Raw genomic sequence first — 17138 nt, 5'->3', positions numbered from 1 at the left:
TCAAACTCTTGACAATTATGCAAATGAAGCCCCGTCTGCGCTCGGACTTTCTCGCTTTTGCTACGAGGACTTTTTCCGACTTTATTTCGCCCGAAAGCCGCAGCACCCGCCGATTGTGGGGGCACCCACCCTGCTCCTCTGCTACCCTCCTCCCGCCCTCCCCCCCACCCCCCCGCAAGGGTTTTAGCAAAGTCCTTCCACGCGTGGGGGAGTGGAGAACACCCAACATCACCTCCCCCCTCCCCCCAAAAAAAAATGTCCAACACGTGGGGGAACTCGAGGAAGCCCCGCTGCAGTGGGTGCAGGAAGATGTCCACCCACGACCCTTTTCCCCACGGGGCAGGACTGGCCTCCCGTGCCCCGAGCGCTGCAGGGACGCTGCGGGGACTCCGGCTCCGCGCTGCCCGCCCAGCCCTCCGCGGGCGCGGAAGGAGTGGCTTGGGGCTGCGCGCTCCCTCCTGAGTGGCTGACGGCTGTGGCGCCCGAGCCATCCCTGGGGAGGAGTTAGGATAATCCTATTGCCATTAAGGGCGTCTGGGCAGGGAAAAAAACCCGAGTGACCATAAGCGCGGAGGGTTAGTCCGTCATCTGTCTTCATGCCTGCCAACTGAGCTCCGTCCGGGGGGCCGCTCCTCTTCCCCAGCGCCGACGTGGATTTACCGCCCGTGGAGGGGGGCTGAGCTCTCGTCTGTTTTCGGCACCGCACACCTGGTTTGGACGCTGGACGCCATGTTGTGGAAACTAGCAGATAATGTCAAGTACGAAGAGGACTGCGAGGTGAGAAGCGCGGGGAGGGGGCGGCCGTGGGGAAGGGGGGGTCCGGCTTGGGAGCTCCGCAGCCCCCGCGCCCTCCCAGCCGGCGCCCGTCCCTCCCGCCTCCCCACCGGGCGGGATCTACCCCTACCCGAAGACCTCCGATTTGCTTTTTGCTTTATTTTTTTCCTTTTGGAGTTGCGATTTGGAATTTTTTTAAACGAGTCTTTTGACGTGAAAGCCCCAGCTGGGAGAACCGAGCTGGCATCCCGCGCCCCACAGGCGCCCGTGGAGCAGCGCCATTCGGGAGCGGCCGTTCCCGGAGCCGCAGCCCCCCGACCGCCCGTCGGATCGGGGCGAGCTGCGGGTCCCACTGGGGCGGGCGAGGGCCGGGCGATGCGATGGGGCCGGCCGGCAGGTAGCAGCCGGGCAGGTCAAGCCCTCTCTTCCCACGTTTCCCCTCCTCGGGAGCGGTTCCCTCCTGCCGCGAGGAGCTCCCGTAGTTTAATCTCACCGAAAGGGCTGCGCCCCCCCCCCCGCCCCCCCGTGTCCCCCTTTGCCCGCCCCGGCCCCGCTGGCCGCGGTGCGCCTGCTCGGCTCCTATAGATTAGCTGCAGTCCCCGCTTCACGCTCCATTGGGACCCCATTCACCTCTTATTAACTAGCCCTGTTATTTTAATGACCGTGAAGCCAGAAGCTGCTAAATCCCTGGATCAACTCAATGTAGACATTTCAGCTTTGACTGCTGGGATTGGAAATAGGGGAAGAAGCAGCGGCGGGACGGCTGGAGGCAGCAGGGCCGTCCCTCCCCGCTGCCGCCGGGCAGAGCCGGGCGCCCCATCCCGAGGGATGGGGGTGCCGGGGCCCCCGTCCTGTGCTGCCCAGGGCCTTTCATTCCAAAGGCGGCGGATCCTCGGTCCTGGCATCTCCTCCCCAGCCAGGGCAGCGCGGCGGAAATGAGGCTGCGTTGCTGATTTGAATTCTTCTGATTTTAATGATTCGGTTGATGACTTGCTCAAGAGAGAGGGTTGGTCTGGTGTAGCTGCGATGAGCAGCGAGAACTGGTTTGTAGTCTCTTCCCTGCGAGTCTCTTCCGCGAAGTGCCCTACGAAGAGCAGACTCCCTAAGCAGGGGCAGGGCGCCTTAGGCTCTCCTCTCCTTCCCCAGTGCCAGAACGTCCCACCACCCACAGTCCCGTTTCGCCGTGTCCCCGAATCCAGCTCTGACGGCCTCCCCCTTTTCTCCCACCCTTCTGCTTTCCAGGACCGGCACGATGGGAGCAGCAACGGAAACCCGCGGCTCCCGCACCTCTCGGCCGTCAGCCAGCACCTGTACAGCCCGGCCCCGCCGCTCTCCCACTCGGGCGCCTCCGACTTCCAGCCCCCCTACTTTCCGCCCCCGTACCAGCCGCTGCCTTACTCCCAGTCCAGCGACCCCTACTCGCACCTCGGGGACCCTTTCTCCATCAACCCGCTGCACCAGCCTCCGCCGCCGCCCCCCAGCCAGCAGCAGAGCGCTTGGCCGAACCGGCAGAGTCAGGATCCGGCCGGGCTCACCCCGCACGGCCGCCCCGGGCTCGTCCCGCACCTCTCGGCACTGGAGAGTGGCTCCGCCGGCAGCCGCCGGGAGACGTACCGGCGCTCCGAGCTCCTCCTGCCCCACGGGCACGGGCTGGACGCCTCGGCGCTGGCCGATAACCTGGGCCTGCACGACATGGCTCACCAGATGGAGGAGGTGCAGGTAAGGATCCCCCGCACCGCCGCCCTCGGGCCGCTTCGAGCGTTGCGGGAGGCGGGACAGGCGATCCCCGGGTGCGGAGCCGCGTCCCTGTCCCCTTCTGCACATCACGGTTGTACGTGCCTTGTCCTTGGGAGAAATCGCCTTTTCTCCCCGTTAGCCCTTAAAATGGGGACGTGCGGGGAGATGGGTTTCCCAAAAGGACCCCCCGGCTTTTTCCCCTCTTAGCTCTTCAGAGGTGCGAAACTTTCTCCCCCTTTCTCTTTCCAGAATGTGGAAGATCAACACTTACTAATGCATGACCAGACAGTCATTAGAAAAGGTCAGTAAGGTGGCACCGCAGTTTTACTTTCCCTTGTCAATAGTTAAAAGTTTAATGACGCGCACCGGTGAAGTGACGCCCTATTATTTTTTATGGAGACCGATCCTTTGGGATCGGAAGGGCGAACAAAGATTTTATTTCACTCTCAGTCGCTGGATTTTTCTAATGCCGTCCGAGGGAAGGTGGCCGTGGGGGCAAACCCCCAGGGCTGCCCCGGGGTGGGAGACTCCTCCGGGGACAGCGGCTGTCCCCTTCGTGTGCTCCTGTGTTGTGGCTTTAATCGAAGCCAGGACCTTGAACGGAATTTAATCTGCCCTGGAATTACGTTTTTGTAAAGTGACACGGGACTTTTCTTTTTTGTTTATGTGGGGGTTTTTGTTTCTGCTAGTATTCGAAGACAGGGGATTTTTCCTTTTTTTTTTTTTTCCAACTTCTTAGCAAGACTTGAAAAGGGACTAAATTCACTGACGGAAGCCTGCTCGGCTTTATCTTAATCGAAATTGGTTTGTAGCTGAGGTTTTGAGAAAGGAGGAAGGCGTATTGACTCAATTTACAGCCATTTAAGTTTTTTTCCCTGCTTTTGTTTTTAAACAAATTTGTGCTTTAAAAAAATCAGTGCAAGTTTCCTCTGAAGATTTCAAACAAATACCTAACTGAGGAAAAGCAGAAGTGTGTGTCAGAGCGCTGATTGCTGCCTTTAGCTCATGGGAGAATAATTTCGCTGTCAGATGCACCACTGACAAATCTTCCCCCTCCGGGAGCGGGGCCGATCCAGCTCTTTAACCCTTTCGCTCGGTGCCCTGGGCTAGCAGCACATAACTGGGTGAACTGGGGGATACACGAGGGGATGGAAAAGCTCGATCAGTGGTTTGCTCCTTCCAAAGCCTTTGTTGTCCCCCTTCACCTTAAGGCTGAAGTTTTTAGCGAGCAGCGCTTTACTTTCGGTTCTCTCCTGAGCTGCCTTACTCTGTGTTGTCCTGTCTGTTATAAATTTGTTGGGATTAAATTCCAAAGGCGGTTTCTTAAATCTGCGTGTGCGAGGTGGAAGATGAACCCCAGCGGGAGCTGGGAGGTTTCTCCCTGTCCCGGCTCGGAAAGAGTTTTTGGCAGTAGCTGAAGGATGCTAATTTGGAGTCTGTACTTGTGTCGGGCTTTTCATAAGCTCGGATTTGCCAACTTGCAGCCTGCTGCTTCAGGGATGTGGGGTTTGTGCGCCTTGAAAGACATTCTTAATTGGGTTCGGCAGCTCCTTGAAATCCAATGGCAAAGCCCAGCTGGTCAGGAACAGTTGTGGGGACCTCTCGGTCCCTGTGCTGCAGTTGGATCCTGGGGTGGGAGTCAATCGTGTGAGCATTTAATGCCAAACGAAATCCTGTCTTCTGGGTTACTTTTGTAGCAGGAAATTCACTTGCCACTTCCTATTTATTTTTTCCTTTCATAAAATACCTGCTTTCCCCCCCTCCTCCCGCAGGTCCCATTTCCCTAACGAAAAACAGTGCTCTGAGCCTCCCCTGCCAAAAGGATGGATTAATTGGGGTGGTCATAAACCCCAACGAAGTGTTTTGTTCCGTTCCGGGGAGACTTTCCCTCCTGAGCTCCACGTCGAAATACAAAGTGACAGTAGCAGAGGTGCAGAGGCGGCTCTCGCCCCCGGAGTGTCTCAATGCCTCTTTGCTAGGAGGAGTCCTCAGAAGGTAGGCTGCACTCCCCCTCCAAACATCCCCTCCGTGGCTATTGTTTGTGATTTCGCCTTGTGCTGGGGTGTGTGAGCAGCCAGATCATACTAACGAGGAGCTAAGAAAGCCTTTTAGCGAATTACTGATTCTTCAGAAGCCCAACGACACTGAATCCTAATGGGCTTTGGAAATAAAACTTCTTTGCACTTCTGCTACCTCTCGAGAAGTGCTATTAACAGCTCTGACAGCAATTCTCATTCTCTGTTTAAAGTTGATTTTTTTTGTCTAAAAAACCGGCTCGTGGAGTTGTCTTATTCCCAACACAATCTGTTTCCCCATGAAATGATTTCTTGATTAAATCTCGAGGTCTTGATTAATCATTACAGGGACACTTTGTATGTCCTTTTTTGCTTACACTTAATTTGGCTTGTGATTGTTCTACAGCTGTTGGTTTCAGTGGTGCAGTTTAAAACGTTTTGATTTTGACCTGCTGTGTTTCATCCTGGCTGGTTTGTAGCACAGCATTTAAAAAGTAGGTCACTTGAAAAGAGCCTGCTTTTTATCTTCACCTCAGTAGAACCCTATTGAATGTCAGTAACTGGAATTTCTCATCTTAAAAAGAAGTGTTCCCCCAAGATAAATAAGGCTATTTTTTCTCTTTAATTACAGAGCCAAATCGAAAAATGGTGGCAGATCATTAAGGGAGAAACTGGATAAAATTGGCTTAAATCTTCCTGCTGGTAGAAGGAAAGCTGCAAACGTGACACTATTGACATCTTTGGTGGAAGGTCAGTCTTGAACGTGTCTTAAAAATAAACTTTTTTCCCTTGTGTACAGCTTTTCTCCTCTAGGTAAACCATGTAAAGGCTAGAAGGTCAATGAAAGTAATAGAGAGCTTTTTGTTTATTTGAAAGTGAGCACGAGGGGGATGTTGTAGCACCTAACAGTGGTGTTGCCTTGGAGGGACTCCTGTCCCCCCCTTCTTCTCCCTTCAAATCTGGTCTCTAAGCCCTGCTCACACAGACCTTGCTAGTGCTCCTCTTCCTCACGGCTGCATCCAAGGGATGGAGTAACTCTCCCACTTGCCAAGACGTTCCAAAGACGTGTTTGTGCAGTCTGTGTTTCTTAAGGTTGTTTTGGGTGTCATAAAGGTGTGTGCAGGGATGGTAGAAGGTGTGCAACTCCTCACATTAGTGAGTTTGGCTCCTATTGGGGAACTTTAAAAGTCTGGGGCAGCTGATTCCAATGCCTGGCCCTCCCTCAGCGGCATCCTCAGAAGCTGTTCTAATAAACAAGCATATAAAGTGAGATTTATAGCTTTTGACTTCCTGATAGGAAACTGGAGCCCCTTTAATCTGTACCATGTCCTGTGGACCCTCTGTCAGTTAAGCTGACTTGAAGGGTGGGATATATGTGGAATTTGGTTTAGGTTTGGGCTTTCTGTTTAAAGCAGCTCCTTGTAGTGGTATAATTTAATAGGAATAGAAGCAGCAACTGAAATGAAAAGTGAGAAATGATCTAACAATACTTTAATGCTAATTCACTTGTACATCAGCTCATAACCCAGCAGCTTCCATTAAAAACCTTTCCTTGGAGGCTGGGTTTCAGAGAGCTGATGTGTGTGCACATGCACACAGGTACCTTGCAGGTAACACACTGACCACGTCAATCCATCTTTTGTAAACCTGATGAAACTGCTTTGCAAAAGAAAAAGGGGTCTAGTTACACACCTTGCCATTTTGTTTTCTATGTGAAAATGCTTATGAAAAAGTAGAAAACATACTACATTAAAATTTATTATATAAGTGGAATTTAGTTGCCAGATACTCTTAAATATCAGTGGATAATTTATTCTTGCCTGAATTCTGTTCTTTGCTGTGCAGTTACTCTGGAAGAGAGACAGGAGTTTTTCTTTCTAGTATAAAAGCAAGAGAATTCCCTTTTGTAGCTGTCACCATGTAAATATGTTTTTTTAATGCAAACTTAGAAAGAAACATTGATCTATCAATTAGAAAATGGTAATGACTGACATAGTGGTAACCCAGTGTCCTTTTCTAAAACAGGAATACACTTAAAAAGTTCAGTGTTTTTTTTTCCTTAATTCCCCTGATTTTATCTGATAAATAAATGTTACACCATTTAACCAGCACTCTTTTACCCACGCCAGGTGAAGCTGTACATCTTGCTCGTGACTTTGGCTATGTTTGTGAGACAGAGTTTCCTTCCAAAGCAGTGGCTGAGTATTTAACCAGACCACACATGGGCCGCAATGAAATGGCAAACAGGAAGAACATGCTTCTTGCTGCAAAGTAAGTTTTCAGCTTGGAATTTTTTTCTTCCCACCTCCCTTTTAAACATGCTTTTGTCTGACCATGAGTATCTGTGACTGTGGGGGACAATTTGGCACATTTTCATGTATAATTTTAACTGGGGAGATGAAGCAATTCTTTTTATTTTGGTTTGAATTCAACTATGACAGCAGTTATTTTAGTCTGAACCAATAATAATAGTAAGGACCCTGTAAGACAACTCAAAAAAGAACAGAACTGGTCCAAACTGCTTTAAACTGTAGTAAAAAAGTCAGGAAGAAGTCCTGTACCTGGACAACTCTATCTGTAAGGAGAGATGTCCCTGTGTCTGACAGCCTTGAGGATCTGGAGAGCAGGTGTGGCCTGGGAATGTGGACCAATGCTGGGACTGGGAGCAGGAGATGGTTCACTCCTCTATATCTTCAGTGTCTCCAGGCAGAGCTACTGGTGGGTGTGCTGGGGACAAGGGAAGTTCAGCCCCTGTGTCCTCACTGCCTTTGGCAGTAGCAACCTCAGCTTCCCCCTGGGACACTGGGAGCTGAGAACTGGATAGTCCCTTTTTCCCTAATATGGCTGAAGATGTTTATAGTTCACAGGAAGTCATCCTTTGGTAGGTGTGGAAAGTCCCTGTGCTCAGAACTAAATTCCTGTGACAAACCTTGACAGAGGGAAGGGTCAGGAGGAGAAGTTTTGTTACGGCTGTTCTGCAGACACTTTGTACCTCTAAATAAACCTTGTCCTGAACAGGTCTCTGGTAGGAAATACCTGTGTTAAGCTTAGCTTAAACTGGTGGCTGGAGTGCTTGGTGTTCCCTTTCCCCTGCTGAGGTTTCTCTCCCACACTGAGGTTTAACAAAGCTGCAGTTCATGATTTGTTCTGGTCTGGGATGTTTCGGGTTTGGGCTCCATTGTAGGTCCTTGGGCTTTCCAGCATCTTTGTTCTACAAAGAATCTGAGAAGAGCTTGCTTAAACTGCAGAGCAGCATAGCCCAACTTTAGGCTCAGATCAGGCATGCAAAACACATTCCTGTTGCTGAATTAATGCGGCCTTCTTGAAAAAGAGATCTTTTACAAGAATATATTCCTTATAAATTTAGAAATCTAGTGTCTTTCCTATAGTTTGAACATAATGATAAATTTTCCTGATCAATGCTCTTTCTGCTTCTCAGTATTTTCATTATTGGTATTGTGATTGGCACTAATAATAATCTTCTGGAGGATGTTTGTGATTGAGAAATTCTGATAAAGTGATGACTCAGATTGCTCAGCTCCTGTGAAATCCCGTCAAGGGGACAGATTTACAAGCAGCAAACAACATATGCTGGAGCATTATTAAGCACTCATGTTTTGCCAGGCATATGTGTTAGTGTTTGCAGGATCAAGGCCTCAGTCTCTCATGAAGGGAGCATATACACAGAATATACACCACTAAATTGAATCTCCAGATCATCTGCTCGAGTCTTTCTAAATCACTTAACTGCAGCTGTGAAGGTTCTCATAGAAACTAGCACTGAATTCCCACTCCCTCCTTAAAATCCAGAGCAAATGATGCAGAGCCAGCCAGACACCAGAGGTGGGGAGATGATTTTGCAGTGTTCTGGGTGATGTAGATATAACAGAAGGTTCATCAGAAAGTGGTACTAATAAACAGGTTTTAATTTTAGACATTGCTGCTGAGGCAGTCCTGAATTTCTCTTAATTCCCCCATAACTTGCCAAATACTTGATACAGACTGTTATTTTTATTTATTTATTTGCTTTTGCATAAATTCCCACCGTGGTGTAAAGTGTGATCCCTTTGTGTGTTGCAGGCAGATCTGTAAGGAATTCACAGACCTCCTCACTCAGGACAGAACTCCCCTTGGAAACACAAGACCCAGTCCCATCTTGGACCCTGGCATCCAGGGCTGTTTGACTCATTTTAGCCTCATCACACATGGCTTTGGGAGTGCTGCCATCTGTGCTGCCATGACATCCGTCCAGAACTACCTAAATGAAGCATTAAAAATAGCAGACAAATCCTACATGAACGCTGGCGACCAGAGCCCCGCAGAAACCAACAAAACCATGGATAAAATGGATAAGCACAGGAAGTGAAAGGAAAACCAGACTTTGCTCTTCCTCCTAAACACAGACTGGGATCTTCTTGCCAGGGGGAACATAGAGATTTGTGTGTTGTTTTTTTCTCTTTTGGTTTTGTCTTTTTATTATTTTTTTTTAAAGAAAAGAGGGGAAAAAGGGGAAAAATACCATTCAGGATCTTCACTCCTCCTGGATCTGAGACAAGTCTTTCTAAAAGCTGCAGTATCCCTTTTCTGTGGAAGCAATTACCTGAAGATAAGTACTTGGTACAAGTGTATTGAATCCTTTGGTGTAAAAGTGGTGCTATAAAGGGGGGTTGATGGAAATATACAGAGAGATATATTTAGATTTCTTTTCCACATCTAAGTATCTAGTGGTGACCAGCTTCTAGTTCCTAAGATACAGATTTTAGATTGGAAGCCTGTTTGTTGTTTGATACAATTTCAGGGTTTTATTCTCTCTAAACACAGCATTAAAAATAAAGCAGTATTAAACAATGGTATATAGATTTATGTACATTAAATTTTTTTTTATAAATACCTGAAAATAGTTAGATTATTGTGTGGGGGTTTTTTTATTTGTTCTGGTTTATTTTGTTGAGTTTTTGTTTCTTTTTCATTGTTTTCAGATTACCATATGAGAGTACTAAAATCCTGCTAGACTTAAAAAGTTATCTGTTGGCATTTGACATGCTTATTTTTTATTGAAATATTCAGGCTTTTAAAAACTGCAGTCATGTTGGCTGCAGTTAATATTATCTTGATATTTTTTTAATGAGAAATAGTTCAACATTAAAATGCTTTTAGAAAGTTCACTTTCTGTGTCTAAGGATATTGCAGCTTTATTCAGATATTTATATTGTCTTGATTTTTAAATTGGGAGGGAAACTTGAAAGAATAGGCACATACATAACTTTCTTTTTTTTTTCTTTTTTTTCTTTTTTTTTTTTTTGCCTATTAAGGCCAAATATATTTCCAGGGAGGCTTTATGTGTATTAAGGGAAGCAGTGTGTTGAATGTAAATATTTATTTATGTGTAATTTAATCGGATTTGTAAATAATGGTGAACTTTTTAATACTTTTTTTTTATAAATGGGTATCAAATTTTAATTTTGGTAAGTATTTCAAAGGTAATGGGTAAGCTAAACATATCTTTAGGTTTATGCACAGGTATGTTATACAGGGTATTTAAGACTTTTTTTTTTTTTAAATCTCAATTCTTGCCACTGAAGGTGAGATTTAATCTGAGGTGTATGTTCACAAAGCAATAATTTTGTGCATCATTCACCTGATACCTGACTAGACATGCAGAACGAGCGTGTGACTTAGTGTGTATGTGAATGGAGGTTCTGAGCTCTCTTTACATATTTGTAAATGTTCCCAATATAAGTCTGATGTATATAATAACCATATAATAAAAGTATTCTGGATAGAAGCATGGAATGTTTTGTTAACTGAAAACAGTTCTGTTTTCTTTCTATACTTGGGGAATGTGGGGCGAGTAGCACTAGAGGACATTATGTATTGAGTCATAATTGCAGCACTTTGTTCGGATTAACAGAACAGAAATATGAAGCTGTTTGCCAGTAAAACTAATGGTTTCAATTAAACAAGTTCTGTATCTCCAAGAATCCTTTCCCCCCCTGCCTAAGATGTCATTATCCTGCCTGCTGCCGGCTTAAAGAGGGGCTGGAACACAAACTGCGAGGCTTCGGAATAAAAATCAATCCTACCAGCTTTGCCTCCTAGTCAATCTTCCTTTATTGGAATAATCTGTCTCTAATGACAAATATTTGCAAAAACCTGGGGTGTGAAATTTGATAGGTCTCCCATCTGGTTGCAGCCCAGTTCTACTGATTTGAGGAAGTTTACATTTTGCAGAAAGTCCCCAAAGTACTTTGTGCCGTGGTGGTGAGGCAGATCTGGGGTTTTGGTGTCTCAGAGGCAAAAGTGCCAAACAAACTTCCCTAAAGAGAAATTGGGCTTTTTCTTCTAGTGCTTTCTGAACAAGGAACATGAATCCGGGCTTTGGTGTGTCCTTGGAATATCTGACACATGATCCATCCTTGAGGCACAGTGGCTTGGGCAAACGGGACTGGGAGTCAGAATTTGGCTCCCATCAGGGCAGTGTTTCTTCCACAGAAGTACAGAAGGGGCAGTGTGTACAATTTCTGAATGTTTATGAATTATTTTTATGTTCTCAGTTTTCCTTTAAAGGGTAAAGACAAATCACTGAAGGTGTGTAGGGAGAAAAGAGGAAGGGGAAGCTCAAAGAAATGAATGACTTATCAGTGATGAGCTGGGAGAAAGCTGTTTTTTGAGTTGCAATCCAGTCCCCTTGCCTCCCAAAGAGATGTGAAATTCCAGCCTTTGCATTTGATAGATTTATTGTAGTGTTTCAGAAATGAGCATTTTGGACCATCTGTAGGCACAAGAGCAGCCAGGACACACGATTACTAACAGAACTTCTAAAGTACACAAACAATATACCAGTCTGATAATGTGTTTTTATGGATTATACATATACACAGCAAAACACTGGGTGTGGGAAGAGCTTGTTTAGAGACTGCAATGTTAAGAGTTCTGTTCTTTTTTCCCCAGTTTCTGCTGCTGGACTGCCTATACAGCATATATAGTAAGATATTTTAGCTACCAGACAATGGAATCTTGCTTTTTATTAATGCACAAAACCAGGCTGTGAAATAATTGCCCCTTGGGATAGGAAATAAGGATGTTTCCATTTATTCCTGTGTGCATTCAAGCAAAGCCAGTCAATTGTCTAATGTACTGACTTGGGTTCTATTCATATGCTTGGAACATTAGAAATGTTGAGTTTCCATTACCTTAATGCTTTTCCCTACTGTATATTTTAGCTGGTACATTATTTTGAGGCTCAACTACCTTCTAAGCTGTGCCAGTAACATGAAACAAGAACAATGTCTTTGCTCCATTCACTGAAGGGAACAGTTAAACTGATCTGAACTTGTCTCACATGAAATTATTAAGGAATATGGTAATAGGTTAGTAACTTCTTAGGGATTCTAAAACGCACAGCGTTAGCTGAATACACACAGGAAGGCATTTGTTTGCTTCTTCCTGATCCTCAAAATTTCATGGGTTTTTTTGCTGCTTTTAATCCCAAGCTGGCTAAAAGAAGTTCTAATGCAAGACTCTTCTGAAGCTCCATTTTTCATTTCCTTTGAAAATGAACTGTTCAAATGACCCTGTCCAATCTTTTCCCTCTCCTTTCTCCCAGAAAAAAAAAGAGTTTGCTTATTATATAGAGGAAAATGACTTTAAACTATTAGGATTTAAAAGTAAAAATTCTGAATTTGAGCCTTTTAAGTATTGCCCTTCTGCAAAACTGTTCATTTGATACATGCCCACAAAACAGCTGAATTTGTGTTACTCAGTATAAAAACGGCTTGTGGAAAATGAAAATATTTAAACCATCTCTCTTGCTTGGACACCAACAGCTGTTGGGCATCAGGATTTTGGGGTCTTCCAGGCCAGGGCAGGCAGTGGTGCTTCTTCCTTCTGCCTGCAGCAGGTGAGGGCATGGCCTTTGCAACTCATCACCTGAGAAATGGCCTGATTTCCACAGAGTATTCACTGCAAACCTGAGGATTAGTCAAGACCAGCTCATGAAACCATTTGACTCTATGGCACTGTTGCTTTCAGGTTAAAAAGAAATTTTGTTTTTAGTGTTCACAGCTTCATAGAGAAATAATGATGCAAAATTAGTAAAATAAAACAAAAATAAAAAATTTACCTTCTGTCTTTAGTAACTGATTTCAGCTAACTCAATTTTTTACTCCAGTTTTTCTTTGCCCACTGCTTATTTCCCTATGATTTGTTTCAGCCCAGCTTTGACTGCAGCCCTGCTGCTGCCTGTTCCCTCAGATGTGTGCAATACAAATAAACCCAGTAATGCATCTTGAAATGGGTCTGACTTGCTGTGGTAGTTGGTTGTGCTTATTTGTTGTAGCCCTCTTTCTCCAATTTTTTCCTACATGCAATGTTTTATGTACATCCTTATAGTTGCTTTGGCCCAACAGTACAGAGCCTTGGTCATGACAGCGAGCTTGGGCTGCCTTCTGAGAGATGTTCTGCAATAACAGATGGATTATTTTATTTGTTTTATTTTATTTTACTTTTATAATACTTTGTCCCCAGATTGTTACTTCAATAAAAGAACATGATGTTAGGGACAAAGATGGTTCCCCCTCACTACAAGAAACCTCTTAAGTATAACATGTTTCTGTTCCTTTGTTATTTGCAGGATTTTGTGGGGGGAACCTGGAGCCAGTTTTTCCAGGTGCTCCAGGATCCCCTTGGGATTGTGATCCACGGTCTGGTGCTGACATATTAAAAATGCACATGGACCTTGGTTGCCAAACCCTGGCCACAGCCAGAGATACCATGAAATTTGTGTTACCCAAACCAGCTGTGGCCTGTCAGGACATTTCTGTGGTGCCAAGCTATTCCTGCTGCCTGTTTCCTAATATCCCATGATCCATGGAATTGCATGGGTGACCATCTCTGCCAAAATTACCCAGGGCCTACAATGGAACAATACTTTTAACAAATTTGCTGCCTTCTCCCTCTTCCACTTTCACAGGGTTGTATAAGTGAGCTTTCTCCAGTTTCAGGTGCCCTGTTACATTCACTGGATGTTCCTGCATGTCCTACAAGGATGTCCCAGCTGGTTTCCATGTACCATTGTTGCATAAGGGCTGGCCACAAATATTCCATTTTTCCTCTACTTTGGCTAAACAAGCCTTTTTAACTGGTTCTTGTGAAGGCCTTGCTTACTAGTAGTCCATGACACATTCCCTAAATATTCCATCTGATCTACATTTTTACCCATTATTTAAAATTAAAACTGTGTAATAATGCAGACATTTGCTCTCTGCCACAACACTCATTCATGAATGCAGCAGAAAGTTCAGAGATTGACAATGAACCAAATAAGAAAACAAATGTTTTAGGTGAGCTTTAAAGTTTGCATTTCCAAGGCAATCAGCATAAACAAGAAGAAAGTAGCAGTTTAAACTAAGGGTTGGAAAGGTAGTGTTCTTGCAATAAAAGAACTATTCCTAATTGATTGAAAGAGTTCTTCAGTGGTCTAAAATTCTGCCAGCTCCCTTGCTGAAAACAGGAATGCTAAAGCAGAGAAAAGGGAAAATATTTTGTTTCAGCCCTCTGGTAGGATGTGCCTGTCTGGGAGCAGGAACCACCAGATCTTCATCCTGTCCTTCCCACTTTGCATCACATCAACTCCACAGAGGAAAAAAAAACCAAAAAACCAATCTACATGAACAGTGCAAGTTTTGAGGTATGTGGAGTGAAATGCATGGTTTTGACTTTGAAAGGTGCACTTTATGTTGTGTTAAGCTGTTGCTGGAAGACCATAGACCTGCGAAGGCCATGAAGGGGCTAAGGAAAAGACCTTCAGGTCTGAGGTTGTCATCTGTCACATCTACTGGAGGACCAAGACAGAGCAGAGCTCATGCCTTGGTGCAGCCTGGCAGCTGGATGATGCTGGAGCTGGGCTGGAGCACTTGGGATGCAGGCACAGCTTCTTTTAGCTCTGCAAGAGAAACAGTAATTAACCTGCAGCAGAAAGGTAGGGCAGGTATCTGGGACCAGTAATTTTCTCCAACTCCTGCATTTGCCTGAGCTCATTTGTCAGGCTTTGAATCCTTAAATCCATAACTCTAATTAAGAATCTCTAATTACCCCAAAACGGTGCTCTATATTTAAGATGTGGTGAAATCCAGAAAAAAACATGAGAGAAGCTGGAGAACATTCAGAGCTGGAGATGCCAGGAAACTGTGTTGGCAGAGGAACTTAGATGGTCAATGTGTCAGTGACACCTGGAGCAGGTCCTAAACTTCCAGAAACCACTGTCCTGTGCTTTGATATCCATATTTGTGTTCCTAAGAAAACAATGACCACCAACCTGTCATCAGGGGATCTTATACTAGAGATTCAAAGCCATGTAACCCTTGAAAGTTAAGAGGAAAAATGGGTATTTTCTAAAGCAGAAACCCATTGGGTGGGGCTCTGGTTTTTTATCATCTTAACAAGAAACACCTGGTTCTTTATCAGCTTAACAAGAAACACCTGTGGGGACAGCATTGAAAACAGGGGTGCAGGTGGGTTCTGACCCTGCCCTCATAAGAGGAAAAGCCCTTTCACTGTTGAGGTCTTTTTATATTAAGGTATAAACTTACAGTTTTTGGTGAGCTATAACCTTTTAATGTGACTCAGACAAAGGTGTAATGTGGACAGAGGCATCACTTCGACAAAGGTGAGGTCCGATGACAGAGTGCAGACAGGGCACATCTGCATGTGTATGAGATCGATGTGAAGACGTTAGAGGAGAAAAACTATGCATGTTTCTCTCTGAGTGGCAGGGTCTCCCCTTCAGAGCCTCAAGTACCGTTTTCTGGCTCCAGTAGCAGGGAATCCTCGTATTGTCTGCCAAACAAACGCCTGTACTTAGTGGCTTTGCAAGATAAAAGTTGATAAGATCCTGGTAATGCTGTCGTCTGGCGCTCCTGTTAGTTTTCCCCCAATGTTTCCAGGGATTCACTCCAGAAAACCTGTTAGGCTGGGGAAAGGATTCAGTGATCTTTGTTAATGCTCGAAATGACAGTGATTTCTGTCCACTTTTCTTCACGACTTGGGTGATTGATTTTAGCTACACTTATGTTGCTTTTCAAAAGCACAATCTTATTTTTATTGTTTCTGGCGAGGTAGGGTGTAGTGACTTACATCAGAGGGGTGTAGATGACGATGGGTGCGAGCTAAAAAGGTGAGAAAAACGTGTTAAATCAGTACGGGATTTCTTTTGTATTCATTTTCCTCAAGTAGCTCAAGATGTGAGGGGAAAGAAAGGAAAAGAGAAACAACAAACCAAACAAATGCTAAATCACTATCTGCTATTTGTCTTGCCCCGAACAGCGCAGTGTGTTGGTCAGGACGTGGGAGATGTTCTCCTTTGCCGCTTTGTTGGCAACCTCGAGGCTTCCACCTGGGAAGGGCTCTGCCCTGCGAGCTGGGATGCGCAGGCAGGGCTGGATGGGGGGGTTGCTCCGCAGCCTTCGTGGTGGGATTTCGGGCTGTCCCTCGGGTAGGTCGTGCTCGGGCACCCCTGGGTGCTGGCTCACAGTGATGGGGGACTGACTGAGCCACTGCCCGGCTCCGGCAGCACCTGGATGGCTCCAGAGTCGTCCCAGCCAGCGCAGCAGGTCTCAGCCTGTCGGGTTGGGAGATGGAACGAGATCACAGCCGGGGCCAGGGGTGATATGGCCCCAGGCCATCATCTTACATAAACCCCACACATTTGCATGATGTGTTGTACAAGATTAAAACTGGAGAAACTTTTTGCATAAAAGGGAAGAAAATAGGTGAAAAAGCTTTTTAAAAAGGATATCAGAAACGTGTGGTTTCCAGAATGACAGTGTCAGTAATTGGTCAGAAACGATGACAAGGGTGACTGTCTAATTTGGAAGTCTGTTACAGTTTACTTGGGGAAAACAACATCCCCAGAGGTAGGACCATAAACAGAATCTTGGACCAGTGATGAGGAACTCATCCCTTTGGAATGAGCTTTTCTCCAAACCTCTTGGATGCCACACGTGGGAGAAAACCCTCCTTCCTGAGCTGAGAGTGTTGTCAAAGCTTGTGGAGTCACAAACTAAAGCGTTCTTACTTTGCTTAATTAAAACGGGTGACTCGGATGCTAATGCAGAGGTCAGTAAATGGCCTGTGAGCTCCAGAAATGCACCTTATGTGCAGACTTGGCCAGTGGTGGCTTGCTGGGAGCCAGTGGATTTGGTGCAGGAGGCACTGTATGGATCAGTCCTGTGGATTACTTGTTGCTCAGCTGCACTTGTTTCTCGTGCTAGGCTGACTGCTTCCCACAGGGGCTACTCCTACACAAGTTTCTTAGTGGAAAAATATGTGGAGGTGAGGCAAAAAAATTCCAAGAAAATGCAAAGCTTGGATGTTGTCTCTGATGTGATGTATTAGGAAATGCTGCCTGGTGCTTGTGAAAGTCTGATAAATATCCCAGGGTGTATCTATGGCCATGGAACTCATTAGCTACAGCTGTTGCATTAAAAAAAGAAAAAAAATTTGCCACTTTGGGGAGGGTAGAAGGCAGAAAATGTCCCTGCTGGCTGGGTGAAGTGTGAGCTTAGAAATTAAGTCATCTGTTCTCCTCAAAGTGTGAAATCTGGGGACTTGGGC

The 17138-nt window shown here is 45.6% G+C and overlaps 1 protein-coding gene across 1 annotated transcript; it reads left to right on the top strand.

Annotated features, from left to right (window-relative positions):
- Nucleotides 1-543: 543 nt before the first annotated feature.
- On the top strand, nt 544-10603 carry TFAP2C (transcription factor AP-2 gamma). Its single transcript, XM_071573094.1, has 7 exons — nt 544-777; nt 2017-2493; nt 2761-2812; nt 4284-4506; nt 5158-5276; nt 6656-6797; nt 8607-10603. Exons 1-7 carry the CDS (start codon nt 730-732, stop codon nt 8890-8892), a joined length of 1347 nt encoding a protein of 448 aa, XP_071429195.1. The 5' UTR covers nt 544-729; the 3' UTR covers nt 8893-10603.
- Nucleotides 10604-17138: the final 6535 nt, after the last annotated feature.

Source organism: Pithys albifrons, chromosome 18 (genome assembly GCF_047495875.1).
Source record: "Pithys albifrons albifrons isolate INPA30051 chromosome 18, PitAlb_v1, whole genome shotgun sequence".
NCBI lineage: Eukaryota > Metazoa > Chordata > Aves > Passeriformes > Thamnophilidae > Pithys > Pithys albifrons.
The sequence above is the reverse complement of the archived record's forward strand: the minus strand, read 5'-3'. Positions and strand labels throughout refer to the sequence as shown.